The sequence below is a fragment of the Monodelphis domestica genome, chromosome 5 (assembly GCF_027887165.1).
Source record: "Monodelphis domestica isolate mMonDom1 chromosome 5, mMonDom1.pri, whole genome shotgun sequence".
Classification (NCBI taxonomy): Eukaryota; Metazoa; Chordata; class Mammalia; order Didelphimorphia; family Didelphidae; genus Monodelphis; species Monodelphis domestica.
Genome location: NC_077231.1, coordinates 236491940 through 236513000, shown reverse-complemented (window position 1 = coordinate 236513000; position 21061 = coordinate 236491940). Strand labels below are relative to the sequence as shown.

Here is a 21061-nt window from a genome sequence, read left to right as displayed (position 1 = left end):
ATCTCTACCTCCTTACTAGCATTGATTCATTTCACTAGTGTGGTGTATGTATAAAACATGGGGGGCGCACACACACACACACACACACACACACACACACGCACGCACACGCGCACGCACACACACACACACACACAACCACTGGAGGTTCATACATACATTGAAAATCAGAAGAACCTAAAGTGATGTCATTCTAACAGAATATTATCCTCATTTTAGCTCCAAAAATAGCAAGATATACAATTCCTGAATAAAATAACTTCAAATATGATGCTTTCCCACAACTGATAAAAACACTTACCTTCTTTTTGAGGATCAAGAACTCTGAAATGTTATTCTTATAAATATATGTATACATATCATTTAAAAAAGGTATAAACATTTCTTGTTTTAGTTAATTTTCAAGAACTCAAAATTTCTTCAAACACCTAACTTTAACCTTACAAATGCTTTGTCTTTGGCATGGTTAAGTCAATTTTGTTAGCTATATTGTCTTTCTGAATCCTAACTTAAGAATTATAAAATATATTATCTATTTTCAACTATTAAAAAATCTTAATTTAATATTAACTTTCCAACTAATCCAATATACTATACAATGTCTTGTGATTTATTTTTTTCCCCTAAAGAATCAGTCTATCTTGGGGAAGTCTCATTTATTTGTACATGCCCTACTTATTCACAAGAGAATTTCAGACAAATTAAGATAGCTTGGTTGCAAAAAATTTTGGTAGTCTTGTATTTTTGCTTTGTGTAAAATTTTTAGCAATACTGATACCTTTATAGATCACTACAATCATCTTCAAATCATTACAAAGGATTTAACCATGCAAAGTGTCTTTAATTATGTTTTCACAATGATTTAATTCCATAAATTACATGTTGTGCGTGTATGTGTGCATACAGGGACACACACACACACACACACACAATTCCTATAAAAGCAAATCTCTTTCTTTAAAAAAATTCTCCCAATAACTGAAATGTTTAGCCAAGTGCTATGACTTACCCTAAAAAAAGGTATGGGAAACTATATATGTTACAATGGTAAAAGAAAACATCCACATATAAAAAAAGGTCCTTATCCATATCTATATCCAATTTGAAATACTAATAAAGCAAAACTGACTCCCCATATCCCCGAATCACACACAGACACAAGAAGGCTACAAAATCCCATTCATGAAAGAATGCACCACAAACATTAGCATTTATTCATTTTCTTTTTTTATAGCAAATGACAAAGACCCAGTTTACCAGCTTTACTTTTTTTTTTTTGCCTAGGCTTAACATTACATATTTAAACAATTGTCAAAACTTACTAAGTTGCCAGCATTCATGCACAACTAGAAAACATCCTTAATTTATTTCAAACCAGAAATGTATTACCATTAACGTATTAATACCTTTTACTACTATTTTTAAAAAAATTAAAAAAAAAAAAAGATTCATCCTGGCAATGTTAACTTCACAGCAGACTTAAAACTACTACTTGGCTCACATTTCAAACAAAATGGAAAAGCAAGATTCATGCTGGTGTTAGTGTACATTTTGCCCTAGCACTACTAAAGGATCACTTTTCACCTTGGATTAATTTTAATAAAAAGCAAAGTGCATACAGAAATTTACAACAATTTTAAAGACAAAAAAAAATGGTCCTATTAATGTGGTCCCAACAATAAACTCAAAAGTCTATGACAAATAGGAGCTTCGATGAGCCGTTTATAAATACTTTAGATTAAGTACAGTTATACTGAAAGAGTTCTTTTGAAATCTTCAAAAAAATGTTCCTGTTAATCCTCAAATGGTGCTTGTTATAGCTTAATATTTCTGTTAAATGCGTGCGTTGAATTACTTGTTATCCAAGCGTAGCAGCTGCTCCTTACCATTTATTGTTAAGGACTTTAACTGGCCATCTTCTTCAACTTCTACTCTTTCTTGACCATTCTCAAAAGTTCTGTAGGATAAAATTCATTTAAAACCTTTATGGATTGTATTTTTTTAAAAAATGCAATGACAACAAGAACTATACCCCATCCTCCTGTTGTTGCATTAAATAAGAGGATGCAACAACTTATAAGACAAACTTTGAGGCAAGAAGTTTGTCGGCCATCTTTTCTGCCAAAACAAATTATATGAGTAAACGTTGGCTAAAGAAATATACAAGTTTGATACAAAAAAAAAAATAAAGATAACCTCCTAATCAAAATATTAGTAAGCTTGTTTTTTCTTTTACAAAAGTAATAAAGAAAACCCAACCACAGACTTAACTTTTCAAATAGAAAAGTGTAATAGCCTCATTCTATATTAAAATAACTACTTGGGATTCAGAGTACAATTTAAAAAGGAATAAGTACTTAATAATCATGTCCTTTTTCACAGAAACATATAGGAACAGCACATTTTTAAAGATTTTAGATTTAATCCTAAACCTAAGGTTTTTGCTCTGAGAATGAGTACCTAAACAAAAATTTGTTAAGACTAAAATATTTCAACAGATAATCAGTCTTTTAATCCATAAAATACTGATTAAAATACAACTGTACCTCTTTGTAGTGATTTTTCTGCCATTTACTATTTTAGTCGTAGTTGATATGGATTTGAAGTTACCCATTCCACTACCACCAAATGACGTAGAAGAGAATGAAGAAAGGCCTCCATGCCCCACTGAACCAAATGAAGTAAATCCTATAAAAATAGAAAAATCATGTTACATATTTAAAATAAAAATTTCTGTTAAATTATACTGTAACAACTCAAAAGTCAAAATAGCTATTATTTATAAAATTAAGTGATATTCCAAGTAAAATAACAGAAGAGCCTATTGGCAATACAGCTGCCTTTTTAATCATTACTAAATAAAGGATAATATAGAAATCAAGTAATCCCCAAAAAGAAATTAAGTGTGCAAATGAATCCATTTATGCTAATCAGTATATCTCAATAATATGTAAATTTGAGAGGGATTTTAGAATTTTACTTAAAAAACAATATCCCCTGGACTTGGAAAACAAAATAGTTGTACACTTTTCAACAACGGGCATGCTTTTCATTTATATACAATGTGTTGGAACTTTTTAATGGAACAAGGACTATGGCTTGTTCAATTAAGAGGTTCAAGGAACACATTTCTCTACTCTGAGCTATAAGCAATCACCATTAGGATCTCTCCTAATAGGTTATGATTTTCCAATTCTCTTCTCCCTACTATAAAAGGACATGTGAGGCTATAATCCAGAGAAACCCTATCCAAATATTTCATATAGCATTCAGTTAGCAGAATATTTATATATAAATTACCTATTTTTAAAATATCCTGTAAATATCCTGTATAACTATAAATTAAGGTTAGGGAGATAGTTTCTTCTATAAATGAACTGATTTGCCTTTTTAGAATCTTACATCATTTTTATCTTTGTACATCAATATCCAATTGCAACTGGTAAAATTAATACCATCACTTTTCTACATGATAGGTTTTCTACAATTCTCATTGTAGGAGAAAAATCACTAAAATTTACTTTAATTATTAAACATCATAGCCTAGAACAGAATGTTAAAAAAAAAAGGAGACTAATTCTCTGGCTTAATTTGAAGGGTAAGGTTGCTCATTATTAATACTGGACACCAACTATGTAAAGATATCCTATGCATCAAATACTTCTGGGTCTCAGGCAATAGCCACGAAAGAGCAGAAAAATGATAAAATTATTTTTAAGTAAAAGAAAATCTTTATTTCAAACCTTGAAGCATCTTGAAAATCTCTAACATTCTATAATATTGTACCCCCTGCTAAAAGTACCTTTAAAAAAAAGAAGCAATAGTAATGTAAAGGAACACAAATTATTAACAGTTTTAAGATGACATAGTCAATCAGATGCGACAAGGTAATCTAAAGATGAGGTTGAGAGGTTTAGATGAATCTAAGGATAGAGTGAAGTTGGAGGCATGAAGTGAAAAATAAAGAACTTTGCTCTTTCATCTTTACAGAGAAGCACAGCAAGCAAAAAGATGACTTTCCTTTTGTCTGGTATGAGGCACATCCAATTCCATTCCTTAAAAAACCTAGGCAACAAAATTCTAACATCCTAGAGAACACAATGACCAAATTGATCAAACAAAAGAATTACACAAAATACACTTGTAAATCTTATTTAAAGAGTATTAGTTCCTGTTTATAAGATTGTAAAATACCTGTATCAAATGAAGAAAGTCCACTTCCAAAACCTGGAAATCCACCAAATGCAGAGAAAAAGGGTCCTGCACCTCTGCTTCTGTTTCCACGAGTCCCTCTTCGATTTCCAAAAAAGTCCTCAAATGGATCTTCTAGGAACAAATAAACATGGTTACTTTAAATCCCATTTAAATAACCATCATTATTACAGATGGGTAAGATGAACTAAATAAAAACTACAAGGTACTTCTTAATTTCAATGTGGTATTCTTTAACTGTAGGGGAAAGATGATTACCATTAATGGAAAAAACTTACCGATTAGCAAAAATAGTTATACTTTTAACTGAACCTCTAGAAAGTCATTAGAATAATCTTTCCAAACAGCTCCTTTCTCTTACTGAGGGTGTAAAATTGTTAAGTTAAATCTAGAAAACCATCTTCAATAAAAATATTCACATTTTCAAAGATAATGAAAATACTTTCCTAATTCTGTCCCTTTAAAAAAGGACAAGATACCATCATGGTTAGGCATTATACCAAGTTTTATATTTCAAATAATAAACAGTTGCTGAGAATTTAATAATGATTAACATTTATATAAAATATATAATGGAAGATATGATATAGACATGTAATTGCTGGCACTATGCTGATACCAAACTCCTAAATGAAAATGACTCTCCTTAATGAAAACAATAGAGAAAAATAGAAAAAAATCCAAATAAAAAACACTTGACCAGTTTGAATTGGCAGACTACTGAATTAATCCATTTTTAAATATGTCAGCTACTATAAATGATAAAATGAGATTGTTCCAGAAAAAGACAGTATTAAAAAAACAGTAGAGATTCTATCTGAATAACATTACATTGCTTTAAAAAATCCTAAATGGTAATCATGTGAAAGAGACAATATAACCCCACCCCACAATTTTTTAAAACATGAATATGCCTGTCTTAATATTCATTGCTATAAGAATGAATAGCAGAAGTTTTTAAAGAGTAACTATGATAATAAAAGGCTGGACATTTACTGAAAGGGTAAGAAAAAAATAGCCAGGGTGCAGAATCAGTACAAAGAGAATTATAAAAAACCCAGAAGGCTTCTTAACTGCATTTAGTAAAGAATTTATAGAAAGACATAAAAAAGAACATGTCAGGTTGAGAAAACACGGATGGAGTTATGATCTGCTAATTTAAGAGGAATACACAACACCAAAAAATATACACATCTATTTTGTAAATATATGCATACACATACAAGGTATTTTACATAAGAATTGCCAGGGATAAATAAGAATTTCTTACAATTTTTAGCTCTACTTACAGGGCATGTCACTAAAATATTAAAAAAATTAAAATATTGTGAAGATTTGCAATGTCTATTATGCAAAAAGAAATGACAAATAGGCTACTTAGAAAAATCGGGACTTGTATGAACTGATATAAAATGAAACAAGTAGAACCAAAATACTGTACATAGTTAATAGCAATGTTGTATGATGATCATCTATGCAAGATTTAATTAATCTCAGCAATACAATGATTATGATGACTCTAAAGGCCTTATGATGAAAAATGTCATCCACTGAATTAGACAGATCTGAATGAGGATTGAAGCAAGCTTTTTTTTAACTGCATTTTTTTATTTGGTGGTTTTGTGGGGATTTCTTAAAATGTGTGATCTTTAGCTACTTAGCAAGTAAGGAAGTGTTTTTCATGACTACCATGTATAATATATTATCAAATTGTTTGCCTTCTCAAGCAGGGCTGGGTCATAAGAGAATTTGGAACTCAATTTTTAAGAAGAATGTTAAAATTGTTTTTACTTGTAATCAGAAGAAATAAAATGTAAAAAACTTAATTTGAAAAAAAATCTACATTATTTATATTTAGCAATAGGTTTATGATATTCCTCAATGAAAAGCTATTCACTTAATATGTATCATTCTCAGCACCATGTATAATGAAAAAAAAAACATTCACCTATCTTGAATTTATGTTGAAACAAGGAATATAAAGAAAAAGAATCGTTTTCAAATTGTAGACAATGCTAGTTATCAGTTTAAGGAAAGAACAAAGACAGTGACAACTTCCAAGAAAGCAACCATAAATAATGAGTGCTACAGATATATAAATGAAAAAGGAAAGAGAATAAACCAAATGATGAGAAAATGGAAAGTAGATATCAAAAATAAGTAATACTACATAGTGAAGATTACATATTACAGTCGGAATAACCTATAATATCCATGTAGAGAATAAGTAGGAATTAAGATTATATATGTGAACAACATTGAAATTAGATAGACCCATAAAAATTAGTCAAATGGTCAAAAAAGAGAAGTCATTGGTTAATGAGCAACTGACTGTTGGTGGAACTTCTGGCTGAAGTCTGTAAGCTAAAATGCTCAATAGGCACAAAACACTGATGAGGGCCTGGTCCAGATAGGTGGGGATAAGAATGAGAAACACTGCAAGGGACGTTCATAATGAAAAAGAGGAAGAACGTGATGAAAAAGATAATGTAGTGAATATCCAAAATTTTGATGTCTATATGACTGGGAATATGGCATAACCACTTTAAAGGGGGATTTATACACTAATTTTATGAAGAGACATGTCTGGTTTGCAATATATTTAAAGCAATGGTGGGGAATTGTAAAGATTGGATTTAGCTATTTCCTGATTATAATAATGAAGATACTTAGTTTAACAATATCAGGAATGTTTGGAGAACTTTAAATTACTCCACCCTACTTAGACTGTACTTTAGGTGGAAAAAAAGTTGTAATCTCCTAATTGAACAATGAAGGTACTTAACTCTTACCTTATTGTGGAAGCTAGAAACTTAAGCTAAGTCTATTTTAAGATCTTAATACAAAAAGGTGTTAAGTAAATATAATTATTAAATTATTAATCACTCACAAAAGATGAACTTAACAAAGACCTAAAGACATAATCTAATCAAAAGAAGATGAGAACTAGAAGTATGGGCAGTCCTGGAGAAAAGCCTTTGATGTGATTGGTAGATGTGAAAATGTAAAGGAAGAGACACAAGGATGAAAGATTTATATATTTGTGTCACTTCCTCTCTCTGGGACCTTTGGCAGCAGAGTTGACTGATTTCCTCCTTTACTTTTTAACTTTATCCTCTTAGAAGCCTATAATCTTCTTTAGAGACCTAGAGGCGGGGATATTAAACTCCCACTGGCACAGGCCAGACAGGAGAAATCCTTTATCTTCTTCCCTCCTCCTTAAATTCCTTCCCTCTATATTAATTAAGTTACCATAAATTTCTAGACTGACTTGGGTATTTTATTTAAGATTTCCCTTGGCGACCAATTAAATCTAGATTTTAAGTCACAACCCTAAAATTATCTTTACAGAATATCTAGTAGAGATATGTAAAAATATAGCTTTGAAATATAATGCAATAATTTTGAGGGAGCATAAAACTTCAAATGATGTCCATGCCTATCATTTGGGCAAAGTACTGATTATGGCCTAAGAAATTATGAGAAATTTATTGGGTTCTGTAAAATAAGCAGAATTTATACAATGACCACTACGAAATCACCAATAAAGTCTTCACAACTCTGATCTAATTTCCATTTGTAACTTGAAAAGATTTCATAGTGAAGATAACCTCCAATTTACTGCATAGAGGAAGTAGACCACAGGAATGAATTATACACAAATTCTCAAATGTGGTCAATGTGTTTTCTTTACTTGACTATATTTGTTACGAGGTGAAGAAATAACATAATGTTCTGGTTGGAGGGTAAATTACTAGGAAATGAATAAGAGAAACACAAAGGAATATTGCAAGTGGGAATGTGAAACAATAAATTTCCTTAACAGTGTCCTCTGAGAATTGATTAACAAAGGGCCAAGGGAGAAATGGGTTTAATAGTGAAGTATAATAGATAACTATATATAACGAAATAACTACAGTCAAATATATAAAGAGAATAAAGCCAGGAGGGTGGAACCCCTGGAAGATCAGGAGACATGTAGATTAACTAAAGAACAAAGGAGAAGAAAATAAAGTCAAGGAGAGAGGTCAATTACAGAGATAAGAATTTTGGAATTCAGGACTACTTGACTACTTTGTAAAACATAGATGAAGTTCAAGGGTCAATATCCTTATGGATGGCTCAGGCCACCATCAAAAAGACTGAAATTAAAACATAGAATTAGTATGTTAGGGTGTCAAAGGGGGAACATCAAGAGCAAGGAACTGGGGGGGGGGGGGGGGGGGCGCGGAGACTATCCAGTACCAAACTTCTTGTATAAAAGAGAAAAAATGACTTGGACATAACTGTGACATGGATCTGTACTAGGTGATATAGGACTCTGAGAAATGGTGGCAATGGAAAGTCTAGGTGGCAGTGAGGAACAATAGCTTCTCCAATGTTTCAAGGAGCATTTGCAGTGTTTTAGTCAATACCTAGTATTGAAAAGGATTGCCAGGTTCTAGAGGGCCAGATTTCTATTACCAATTAACACAAGAAAGGGTTAAGAAATTAAAATTAAATGGTATTAGAAATTAACACAAGGAAGAGGGTTAAGAGCTCTAAGAAAGAAAACGTTTTGGTTTTTTAGAATCATTTTAATAATACAGCGAGAATTAGAGAGTACAATGAAAAAGAAAAGCAGAAGAGAATATGAAATGGAAAAAAGAGCTGGAGTAAGGACAGGACAAACCAAACAAGGTCCCACACCAAGGGGAAGGAGAAGCTCTATGATAAATGAGCAAAGTCACTGTGAGATGAAAGGTGGTACACAGAAACTATGGATAGGGAACTCTAAGAATAAATGGCAGGTTCTCAGTTTGGACTGAATTAACTCACTCACTTTATAACTTACTTTTACAATTTTGTATTTTTTTGGTAACACAACTCTTAGAAACAAATATAATTCAATTATTCCCACTGATTAATTCAAAAGAGAAACAAAATCAGAAATACACTTCTTCAGATTCAAAATTCCAGAAAAAAAAAACAAAAAACCCCACATATTTAAACATAACTCCATGAAATACTAATAGCTAGAATTTAAAATTCAAGTTGCAATTTAGAATACCTTACACACTACAAAAAGCCTATGGAATGTTTCATTAAAAATTAAAACCAAATTATTCCAGGTATACAATGATATAATCTATACTTCAGAGTGGAATGTTCACTGGTAAGCAGCTCTGTAAAGTCTGTAACCATACAGACCTTGTACATATGTGTGTAGACAATATTAGATGACTAGCCTTATTATGCTTACTACTTATAATTGAACTAAATTACTTTCAAATTTGAGCCTGTATTTCTTACAACTTAAATGCAAATGGGGCAAAATTTGCATAAATTCTTAAAATTTTAAAGGAGGAAGGGGAGTATATTCAAGTGTCCAATCCTTTCATTTACTTTTATTTTAACAATAAATATGGTTCAATATAGATCAAGAGTCTGGTTTTGCCCCTCCTCCTTTTGGAGTCAATTCCCTCATTTCTAAAAAATGCTAACAAAAAAATTCACTCCTTCAAACTCAATAGAGGGAGGGAAATTTTTGTTTAAATTGCTTAAGCAAGGAAGTTATTAATTGGTCTAAATAGGGCCACTTTAAAGGTGATTTAGACATAACAAAAGTTATTTCAAAAAATAGGTATTTGTATCCCAATTGTCTACTAACTTATGTTAATATAATAAACTCTTACTGAAGAGACACTGTGAATCACTTAGAAATTTTAGAATGTTAACATGAAGACAATTACAATTCAATATAATAAACTCACAGTCCAATACAGTAAATGCTCCCCTATCTTCCAGAAATATAAAATCTTTTCACGAGAAACTATTAAATGTTTGACATGACTTTATAAAACCTTATTGTTATTCTAAATTATAACTTTCTGGTTTTCTGATGAAAAATTATTAAATATATTAGGCCAATTTGTTATGTTAATTCTATTACAAAATTTACTACTGAATTTAATGTTTTATCCAATGGCAGCCCTATTGAATGTAATTACAACTATAAGGCTGTTGTCAATTAATTCCTAATTTCCCCCCTCAATTACATGAAACACTTTTATTGGGATTTTTTATGTTTGGGTCAAATTAACCACCTCCCTCCTTCCTTCCCTCTAATCTGAGAGGGTAAACAATTTGATACAAATTTTACATGTGTAATAGTGTAATATGTTTCACATTATTTACTAGCATGACTTATGATTGGAAGTGATTCAACTCACTTCCTAAGGAAACTAAAAATAACACAATTCCCGAGTTAATAAATTTAACCTTTTCTTCAATATCTGGTAACCATGATAGCTGGGTGGCTCAGTAGATTTGAGAGCCGGGTCTGAGATCCTAGGTTCAAATCAGACCTCTGATACTTCCTAGCTGTGTGACCCTGAGCAAGTCACTTAATCCCCATTGCCTACTCCTTACCACTCTTCTGCCTTAGAACAAATACAAAGTATTGATTCTAAGATGTAAGTTAAGGGTTAAAAAAAAAAATCACCTTTAATGTTTTTTTTGGATTCTCATACATGACAATGCAATGATTTTTCTTATCCTACCAAGTACTTGACAGTTATCATTTAAACTTATTTTTACCTGAAAAGTCATTATTTAAGTTTGTTTATACCTTCTGTATTACTCTTTCTTGAACAAGCAGTAATTCCTAAGATATAACAAACACTTCTGACATTAAACAGAAATTAGGACACATTATGGAAACACTCAAAACATATCAAATAAAAATACTATTTAAGAAAAAGCAATAAAAGATGAGTTGAAAATAATTGAGGCAACAGATGATTTTGCTATTAAATAACAACAGAAAAAATTTGTTTTAAATAGTTAAGAATAACTTAATATAAGGATGTTATAAAAAGTTTAAACTTACAACCATTCCTACAATCTCTTTTAAGAAATAAAGCAAATACACGTAATACTGGAAAACATGTTCCTTATTACAATGTACACAATAATGCAAAATCTTGTCAAAATTTTGGCAATTTTAAGGTTTATTTAACTAAAAAGAATACTTTAAGTTTTTCACTCAAGACACCCAATAAAGATACAGTAGGGAAAACTTTAATGTGTTAAATAAGCATCAATACTCCATGGAAAAATTAATACAAGTGAACAACCCTGACCTAGATAGACAGAGGATTAGCTTTAGGGGTTAGTGAGGATGTATGTATATAAAGTGATAGTTATCTTTTAAAAAAGCTTTAACAAGTGTATCTGTGTCAGTATATATGATTTTTTTTCCAGACTCTTCAACTTAGAGCATATAGTTAAGTATAGGTTCCAAGGCATAAGAGTGGTAAGGGTAATTGGATTTTAGGGACTTGCTCAGGGTCACACAACTATGAAGATTCTGAGGGCTGATTTTAACCCAGAACCTCCTATCTCGAGGTTCTCTACTTAATGAGCCATTTAAATGCCCCTTAAAAAAATTTTTTTAATTAATAAACAACCCATGAGTTAAGCTAGTATAAGTCTCTTATTTCACAAAGAAAGAAAATGACACCAAGATATGAGCTATTATACAGAGCAATCATTTCTTATGTGGTAGAGGAAAGTACTTATACCCAGATTCCTATATCCAGGACACTCCTTTTCCCATTAACTTATAATGCCTTCAACAAAACACACTGGGGGGGTGGGGAGTGGCATGTGTGAATACAGTTTTGCCAATATTACCAATAAACAAATCAATAAGAAACTACTTATCCATAACACCAGCCCTAATTCTTTTAAATCATTTGACTAACAATTTCTCAATAAAAAACTGCTACACTGTTGATTCCAAGTACTTTCGTAATTCATTTTTTTGTTTCCTTTGCCTTAGTTGTTCTAAATGGCATCACAGAAGGGAATAATAAAACTTGGGGCTTTGCCTTTTAAGATTTGCTTTACAATTATAATGGCTAAAATAAACCCAATTCTAAATTCTAGGTTAAAATTTGCAAAAATAATAGCATGAATAAATTAGATATTTTAAAAACTACTAAGATTAAAACATGTCTTATAGGAATAAGTCTAGTCAAAATAATAAAAGTTATCAAATATACCTGGAAAGGAAACTATAATTTTAAAACAATAACATTCATCCTGTAAACAAAACAAGTAAAGATTAGGCAGTTTTTTTCTTATTTTCTCAAGAGTCTTGGAAGACTATCTGACAATATCCAAACCAACCCCAACCCTTTCCTAAAAGGTATAGTGGTAGAAGTAGGCTGAAGATTATAGTAAGCCTTAGATAAGTAGTAGTAATTTAAACTCAAAAATCATAATATACTCGAGTTCATAGATTTATTTTTATTTTACAAGAAATCAAAAATCAGAAATAAGCCTTTAGATGTTTCTTGATCAAGAAAGTAAAAACAGAAAACTTTTAGAAATGAAAGGTTTAAGCAGTTCATTACTGAACAAAATCAAAATCTTATTCTCATCTAAAAAAGACCAGATAAGTAAGCAGTAAGGGGAAAGGCAGAAAATTTATACTGCTAATAACAACAATTTCATTTTAAATAATAAGGAAACGGCACACCAAAATTTTCTACTCTGTAATAAGAAAAAATGCCAAAACACGATCTCCAAATCTTTTAGAAAGTCAAAATTTCAAAATACAGTAACTTTATTTTTAGATTTAAATATATGTGCAGATATAATGTAAATAATATTCATTAATGGTGAGAACTAATTTTTTCATAAGAGAAACCTACCACAATTTGTCTTTCAGGTAAAGCTAAATGTAAAGATTTAAAAAAAAAAATCTAACATTAAAATTAGTTTTATAGGACTAAGAAACTAATCAAATTAATGGAAATCATCAAATAAACCTGGAGAAGAAATAATAATTATAAAATAAATTCCTCTAGTTTTTTAATTCAACTTTCCTAGTTCTACAATTCCCTCAAATAATATATACTTCTCTGTAAATCATCTTAGGAGTTATAAATAGTAAATATTATACTAATGCAACAGAAAGTTAATAAAATCCCCCACAATTCTTAATAATCACCAGGGTTATAATTTTCCTTAACTGCTTGAACTTTTTGAGAAAGAGTACAAAATTTAAATACTTAATGAAGTCTAATGTTAAAGTTACTGGTACTTGATTTCCTGAAGGGAATCTTTTTCCTTGTGAAAACCTAGAATTCTATGACAGTTTATCTTAAGCAATTCAAACTGTATATTAGTATAGTAAAAGTCGGAAGTGCCTGTAGAAAAAGACAGGTACAGAGGGCACAGAGACATCTGAAACAAATTTTCAACTATTCTATTGAACTTTTATTTAAGAATTCCTCACTAACATACGTGCATTGCCATCACCTCAGAGCAGGTGTAATTTCTTCCTAATCCTGGGATGAGCTCAAATTCTTCATGAAGTTATTACAAGTAAAAAAGGAGATGAATTAAAGTTTAGAGAAAATGAGCAATTTTACCCTTATTATATCTAAGTTTTTAAAAATTTTTTTTAATTTTGATGTTGAAATATAACTGAAGTTATCAGAAATGTTTTTCATTCATGTGAAGGATTTATTAAAATAATTCTAAAAGGAAAAGGGAATAAAGGTATTACTTGTAAAAAAAGAGTTTGGAAGCAGCAATCCAAGCTAAATCTTCAATTCTAAATACACAAGTCTCTGACACCAGAGAGAGTTCAGAGGGCTCTTATATAGGCTTAACAAATTAATCTTGTCACTGGATTTAAACATAACAGCATTATATTTGTCATACTATCTGTTATAACAGAGTGGGGGAAAGAACAACTTCTGGAACCACTTCTTTTCAATTAGGTGGATTTTCATAAATATTTCTTGATTTTTTTTAAAAAAAGGGAGAATTACACACATAAATCACTTCCCTCTCCAATAGGATATTATATATTAATCAAGGCAGGATTTAATGCTAGAAAGGCTTTATCCAACTATCCCATTTTACAAAAAGAGGAAACAGGCTAAGAAACATTGTCTTCACTCTGTATTTTCATCATTGGTAAAACAGTTGGCTTCATGTAACTCTGGTTTACCAAGGTTTTATTTTAATAAATTTATTTGGTTTACCAAGGTTCTATTTATCTAATTTATCTATTTAGCTTGTTTATAATTAACCAAGGTAATATTTATCTATTTTTGTTGATTTTTATTTATTTTATTTGTTTCAGCCTAGATATTCTTAACCACTCATTCTAGATATCATAGGTAGTAAATGGTAAAGGGAAAGGGAAAGGAATGGAGGGAAGATGAGGAGGAAAAGACAGATAGCATTTCCCTCTGTAAAAGAAGGAAAATAAACCACAAAGATTAAATAACTGTCTTGAGTATGAGCAATGGATACTATATGATATTGTAATATAATGAAGGATCCTAAGGCTTTAACTAAGTAGCAAAGATGGCTCTGAACTCTTGAGTTTTGCAGTTGCCTTAAAAATAAAACAAAAAAGTTCCTTCTTTCTTCTCAGAAATCACCTACTATTCCAGATATGGGACAAGGTCTCCTCCCCATCCCCACTTCTTATTTACTGTGGGCTAGGGAACAACAAACTAACCTTACGTCTAAAATTAAAAGGCTAAGAAAGTAAGGGGCCAGGGGATTTTCCTTGTCTTGAGCTTTTAATTAAGTGCTTGAATTATGAGGCCTCTAATATGTATCCTCAAAGATTTTTTTTCCTACTTGTTTCCTTCTGTGTTCAGGATAGCTGAGGTGCCCTTTTTATTTTGGTTATTAAATAAACAAGTAACAGAAATCCATTAACAAGTACAAACAAAAATGAGTCACATCACCCACATTTTCTTTTAATGTTTATTGTTAAACCAGTAGTGCCTCACGTTCCGCCTCACTATGTTCTTCCTCGCTGAGCAGTTCTTCATATTCGCTGAGCTCTTCCAAATCCCCATAATAGGGAAGCCTTTCACTTGTTTCTTCTTCACTAGATACAACTTCCAATTCCTCACTAAGTACTTCCCCTGGGCCCCGACTGTTCACCTCACTTGTTTCCTCTTCACTAGATATAACATCCAGTTCCTCACTGGTCAAATCTTCAAAACACTGATGTTGTCCCGAAACACAGAGTTCATCCTCACTGGACACCACATCCAAAACCTCACTGCTATCTTCACTGGGAACTTCGTCAAACCCATCACTTGTATCCTCAAAACCAGTCTGATCTAAGTCCTCATTAGCCTCCAATTCTTCACTGGTCAGCTCGTCAAATCCTGGTAGGGTAAAATGACTCATCACATAAATGGTTAAATCATGGCTTATAAAATAAAATATTAAACTATCTTATACTCATAAATTTTGCTTCCAATTGTCTTCAGCTCCCTTTTGTATTTCTATTCTTTTGCTTCTCATAACCTTACTCCAGTTTTCTATTATATTACTTGTTCCCAGAACTAAAAAATTAACATTAAGGGGAAAAGTTTCAGTAAAAAGCCACTGTGAACACTTCTGGTCCTGTATCAACATGTTTTTAGATAGCATGGTATCCATGCTTATCAACTTAATGAATTTAAAAATAAAGCGATAATTACAATATAATACAAAATATATTCATCCCACCCCAAAATTATTTATAATTTTGTGGGATAAGCAATTGTGAGTTCACAGTAAGGAAATATATATATATATATATATAAATATATATATATATATATATATATATATATATACATACATACATATATATATGTATATATATATATTTTTTTTTTTTAATGGTGCCACTTCATTACTAGTAGCAATGCAATGAGCAAAGAAGGCTATCCACATCCAGAGTAAAGAACTGAGGGAGTAGAAATGCAGAAGAAAAGCATATGATTGATCACTTGATGAGGATATGATTGGGGATTTTGACTTTGAATGACACTACTGCAAATATTAATGATATGGAAATGGGTTTTGAACAATGATGCATGTAAAACCCAATGGAATTGCTCCATCAGCTGGGGGGTTGGAGGGGGCATGGGAGGATAGGGATGGCCATGAATAATGTAACCGTGGAAAAATATTCTAAATTAATCAATAAAATTTTGAAAAATTAAAAGTGGTACCATCAAGGACATCATTATTAAGGTATTTAGTGGCTAATAACATCTTGATAAAAAAAATGTACAAAATGTGTTTAAATTTTATTATCAGTCTATAGATGATTTAAAGTTAGGCCATCTAGTTCATCACCATAAAGGTAGCCATCCCTTTAATAGAAAAGGTTTCAGAATTACCTTAAAAAATAAACCTGAATCTCTAAAGCTCCATTGGAAACATAGTTCCTGATCAACTTTTGAGTCAGAAAGTTCATCCTCATGACTAACCTAATTGTTTATTGACATAATTTAAACTTCTATTTATACTGTTGTACTCAATAAAAAGAGAATTGCTGCCTACCACGTGTATCATGTCCTTAAATATATCCCCTTCAATCTTCCCTTGCTCTTTCTACCTAAGTTCTACTCTAAATTTTTCAACGAAAAGGGTTTGCTTTTCTTCCTAATCTAGTTAATTTTCCACACCACTTATGATGCAGGGCACCTAGTAGCAGGATATATAGTATTCTAGGTGCTGATAATATAATTTTGAAAAATTCAAAAGTTTGCCTGGTGGTTTCAGATTTGCAAAGAAATGTGTTATTTATGCACAGGCATGCACACATCCAGAGCACTAGGAAGAAATTTCAAAAGTTGATTTGTGGAAGGAATCAAGATTAAAATTAAATAATATCCAACAGGGAAAAATTGTTAATTCATATAGCTTTGTGGATAACAAAAATCTCCTGCATCATGGAAATATCAACAACAAAAAACCACACAATTCTAAATAAGGCTGAGAATCCCTGAATTCACCCAAATCTACACTAAACATACCACCTGTAGGACGAACAGTTACTTCATACACGTGGAAGCCATCAAGCATCCTCTTTTCCCTTGCGTAAATCCTTAATGACTGAAAATGGAAGCCACCTAGAAGACCTATAAGAATGGATTGAAGAAGTGTCACTGCCAAACTAATATAAGTCATAAATAAAAAAAGTGGGCAGGCAATGGTAAGTTAATAAAGGGATATTAAAAACAAGTTATAGTAGGAAATAATTACCCAAAAATGTATTTAAGAAAAAGGAAGCCTGGGTATTCTACTATTAAAATTACAAAATTGGCTGTTTCCTTGAAGGTCTTCATTTACATGTAATATATAATTTCTCTTTACTACCAATTATTTTTTCTTATAGTTTCATTCTTTTAATGATATATCTATGCATATAAACACTAATCTTCCTTGGCAATAACATAAATTGTTATAGTTATAGAATCTTATCTTACATATAACATAAAAATAATATAATTTTTTTAAATCCTCAACCAAAGAAATTACTCAAGGAAAACAAGTTAGAAAGAGGTCTTTCTTGACTAAATTGACATAATTACAAAACCTCTTTTTTCTCCTAAATGAAAATCAAGACAGAGTTAAAATGAAACTAGTCATTAATGAATGACACTTCTCACTCTTTTTTTCATATCATAAAAGATAAACCATATTCAACAAGCCTGATGACAGAAGTAGAACTAAATAGGAACTTAGCCTAATTCCCCTACCTCCAAGTTACCCACTCCAAGACAGGAGAATTCAAAGTATTAATAGTTTTCACAAAAATTGGGCTCCCCACTCATTACTTTAGGTACAATCCAACCAAAAAAAGTCTTTCCCCATCTTATTATTACCCTAAGAAAAATAAGCAGCTAAAGTACTCGTATTATAGCTAAAGACAGCAAGATACATAAAAACGTATACTGACAGAATAATTAGTAATTACTAATCCTAGTTCACTATATTACTATCATCTATCTTAATAATTTCTTTGAACAAAGTTCTGGCTTAAATTATATAATGTAAAGATTCAAATATAAATTTATTGAAAGTTTCACATATTGGGACATTCGGATATACTCAATCTTAGTATTCATATATATTTATACTTGTAATCAAAGCTAAGACATGACCATCCTTCATAACAGGACAAACAAGTTCCCTATCTACTCACTGTGCTTCCCTCTTGTAAATCGGCAGTTCTCAACCTCTCGATTTGTAGCAATGAGAATACATAATGCATATCAAGTATTTATGTCCCGAATCGTAACTGTAGCAAAATTAGTTTTGAAGTAGCCACCAAAATAATGTTTTGGTTTGGGGTCACTGCAACATGAGGAACTGTATTGCGGGGTCAGGGCATTAGAAAGGTTGAGAACCACTGTTGTAAATAATTAGCCCCTTTTCTATATGTACTTGGTCTTTGGCTCTTACATGTATAAAAGAAAGCAAAAAATTACTACTATTTTTCCTTTTCCTATCAGGTTTTTTAAAAATACAAGCGTGGGAGCGTGATAGTAAAAGCTGGAATTGCCTTCCATCCCCACACTAGGACATGTTGCCGAGTTGCACCATAAATAAAACCTATTACCTACCGGAAGCGATGGTGATTTAATTCCTCTTCTGTGCCTACGATGGGCAGGGGGCTCCACTTGTTTTCCCCTGTATTCTTTGTAGACAGAATTGTTCTTCTTGTTTCCCTCTTGGGGGGTTTCCAGATGGTGATCACTTTCTCCAATCAGGCTCCCGGGAAATGAGGGGAAAACACAGGATGTGTTTCCCCTTCAATGAGCCAGAAGACAAAAGTGGCTGCAGCAGCACAAATTTCAACCCTGACCTCCAACACAAGCAGTGCATGCATTTGAACACCCTGACATTGGTTCAAACAGCCAACTGCAAAAGCGGGAAGACGCTCTAAAAGCAAAATGCTGACTAACATCAGGTACCTGACAAGCCTTGAGAGATAGTCAAAGCACAGTTCTTTGCAGAATTGGCGCTTAGTAAACATTTCTTTAATATAATAATTCAGGGATATGTTAGAAAGTAACAAAGATAAACGACACACCTATTTTGATCATAAGTCCATAATTCTACCAAGGAAGAAGCAACCTAATCAAACACTATCTCCCATTATAAAACTATTTTCTCACTTAAAAGAACACCTCTAGGATCTGAATCTGGTGATGTCTTATTCCCACCCTCCTTTTCAAAAAACTGTACCCAATGATCATATTACACCATACATAGAAAAAGAAGAGTATTTATTGGTAGGTCAGACTAATATATTCTTCTGCCTCTGAAAAATATCTAAGCTATTGCTTAAGGTTTCTATGACAAGCGTATACAACCCAAGAACCTATTTTCCAAATAAGAACCAACATATACAAAACACCTGAATCCTTATAAAAGTTTCCCCACTTATACACTGACAAAAGAAATTTAAATTGGTATTTTATAACTTTCAACATTCTTAAAAACATGGCATCTATGTTATAAATCAGAAACTCTATTACATAGGCAAAAGTAAAATGAAGGTAAGAAATTTCCCATAAATTTTTCATAGAAAGGCATAAAACATTAGCATAATTCAAGTGAAAAGAACTTGATTAAATAAATCCTGAGAATCATTATAAAATTTTGTATACAGTGCCATTATTTCAGAGATACAGCACCACAAACAATAGCTTACCAAAGAAGTCAAATGAAAATGGGTCCCTTCCACCAAAAAATTCCCTAAAGACATCATCTGGGTTCCGGAATGTGAATCCATATTCAAATGGATTTTCAAAATGACTTCCTCCTATAGAAATTATTTAAGAAAATTAATGAGCTTATAATTATAAGTATACTATTATATAGTATGTTATTTGAGAACACATGGCACAGATAAAATGCTACATGGAAGTCAGTAACACTTAGTCAATTCATAAATTTGAACTTGTCTTAAATTGACAAAAGTTAGTAATTTGTTTTAAAATGTCCAGTCTTAATTTATACAGGAGTAGATTTTACACATTACAGTAGAGATGGAAAGCTATCACATTCATCTTATTAATAGCTATAATTCATATAACTTTCAACACATTTTTATATGATCAAGAGAAGTTTATACACTCATGATTCATGTATTTCATGGTCACAAAGGATTAAGCAAAATTTTAAGCGATTAGATTTTTTGTTTTATTCTTAGAATGAAACCAAGACCCCACTATTTTTTTGTTTCACTCCAAAATAGCATGGATTTTACAATAGTTTCATCTATTTTGCTTTCTGTACTTTGAATTGTGTGTTTTTAAAAGCTTATAATATAAAAACACCAAATAATGTATCTTCAGAATGCTCTCATTAAAATTCACATGTGGGGAACAGAAGAGCTCCAGAAGATTTCTCCAGTTTTCAAAATATTTTTATTTAGTCATTTGTTTCCTATAAAGGCAAGGACAGTGTACATGGCCTTCTGAAAAAGAGGTACTGAAAAGACTGATGAGTTAAGAGGAATGAAGGAGGGCAACGATAAGCAGTAGGGGTAAGAATGCCTGGAAAAACTCTCAAGTATGAGCTCTACTTCCCTCAGGAAAATTGTTCAATTTCATACTAATGAAATATGTCAACAATTATAGTTTTAAGTTTAGAGACTTTTAATTTTATGTTTAAAGAACTGTCTTGGACTTCTTATATAGTAGCATGGGCTAGGAGGAGTCATCAAGATTACAATTTAATGAAAAATTTGTGGCATACATATTTTCTACTCTTCTAAAGAAAAATTCTTCTAAATTGATCAAAAATAAAAACTCAATTACCAGGGTTTCTCCCAAAGAACAGACATTAAAACTATATGGACAAAACATATTTTAAGTTTAAAAATCAAGAACTGTATAATGATTGACCAAGTGTAGATTCAAATAAGAGTTGGGAAGATGCCACTCTATGCTTTTTTAGAATCGAGTTACTATGAGTTTTTTAACAATTCTATTTTTTGGTTTTATTGGCAAGCTTTCTTTCCTCA

The 21061-nt window shown here is 31.4% G+C and overlaps 1 protein-coding gene across 18 annotated transcripts in view; it reads right to left on the bottom strand.

Moving 5' to 3' along the window:
* The window catches only part of DNAJB6 (DnaJ heat shock protein family (Hsp40) member B6), a 116966-nt gene that overhangs the window by 50948 nt on the left and 44957 nt on the right, over positions 1–21061 (bottom strand). For 11 of the 18 annotated variants that reach the window (XR_008912367.1, XM_007504679.3, XM_056799972.1 and 8 more), the window contains 4 exons: positions 19745–19855; positions 4195–4326; positions 2547–2688; positions 1887–1957 (listed from right to left, as the gene is read on the bottom strand). Coding sequence is in view for 16 of the 18 variants with exons in the window: in XM_007504679.3 (XP_007504741.1) it covers positions 1887–1957; positions 2547–2688; positions 4195–4326; positions 19745–19855 (456 nt within the window). In the remaining 2 variants the exon portion in view is untranslated. Of the gene's footprint in view, positions 1–1179; positions 1958–2546; positions 2689–4194; positions 4327–14983; positions 15411–17057; positions 17163–19744; positions 19856–21061 lie in introns of those variants that run through there. The other 7 variants (XR_008912368.1, XM_007504680.3, XM_007504683.3 and 4 more) reach the window with 5 other exon arrangements.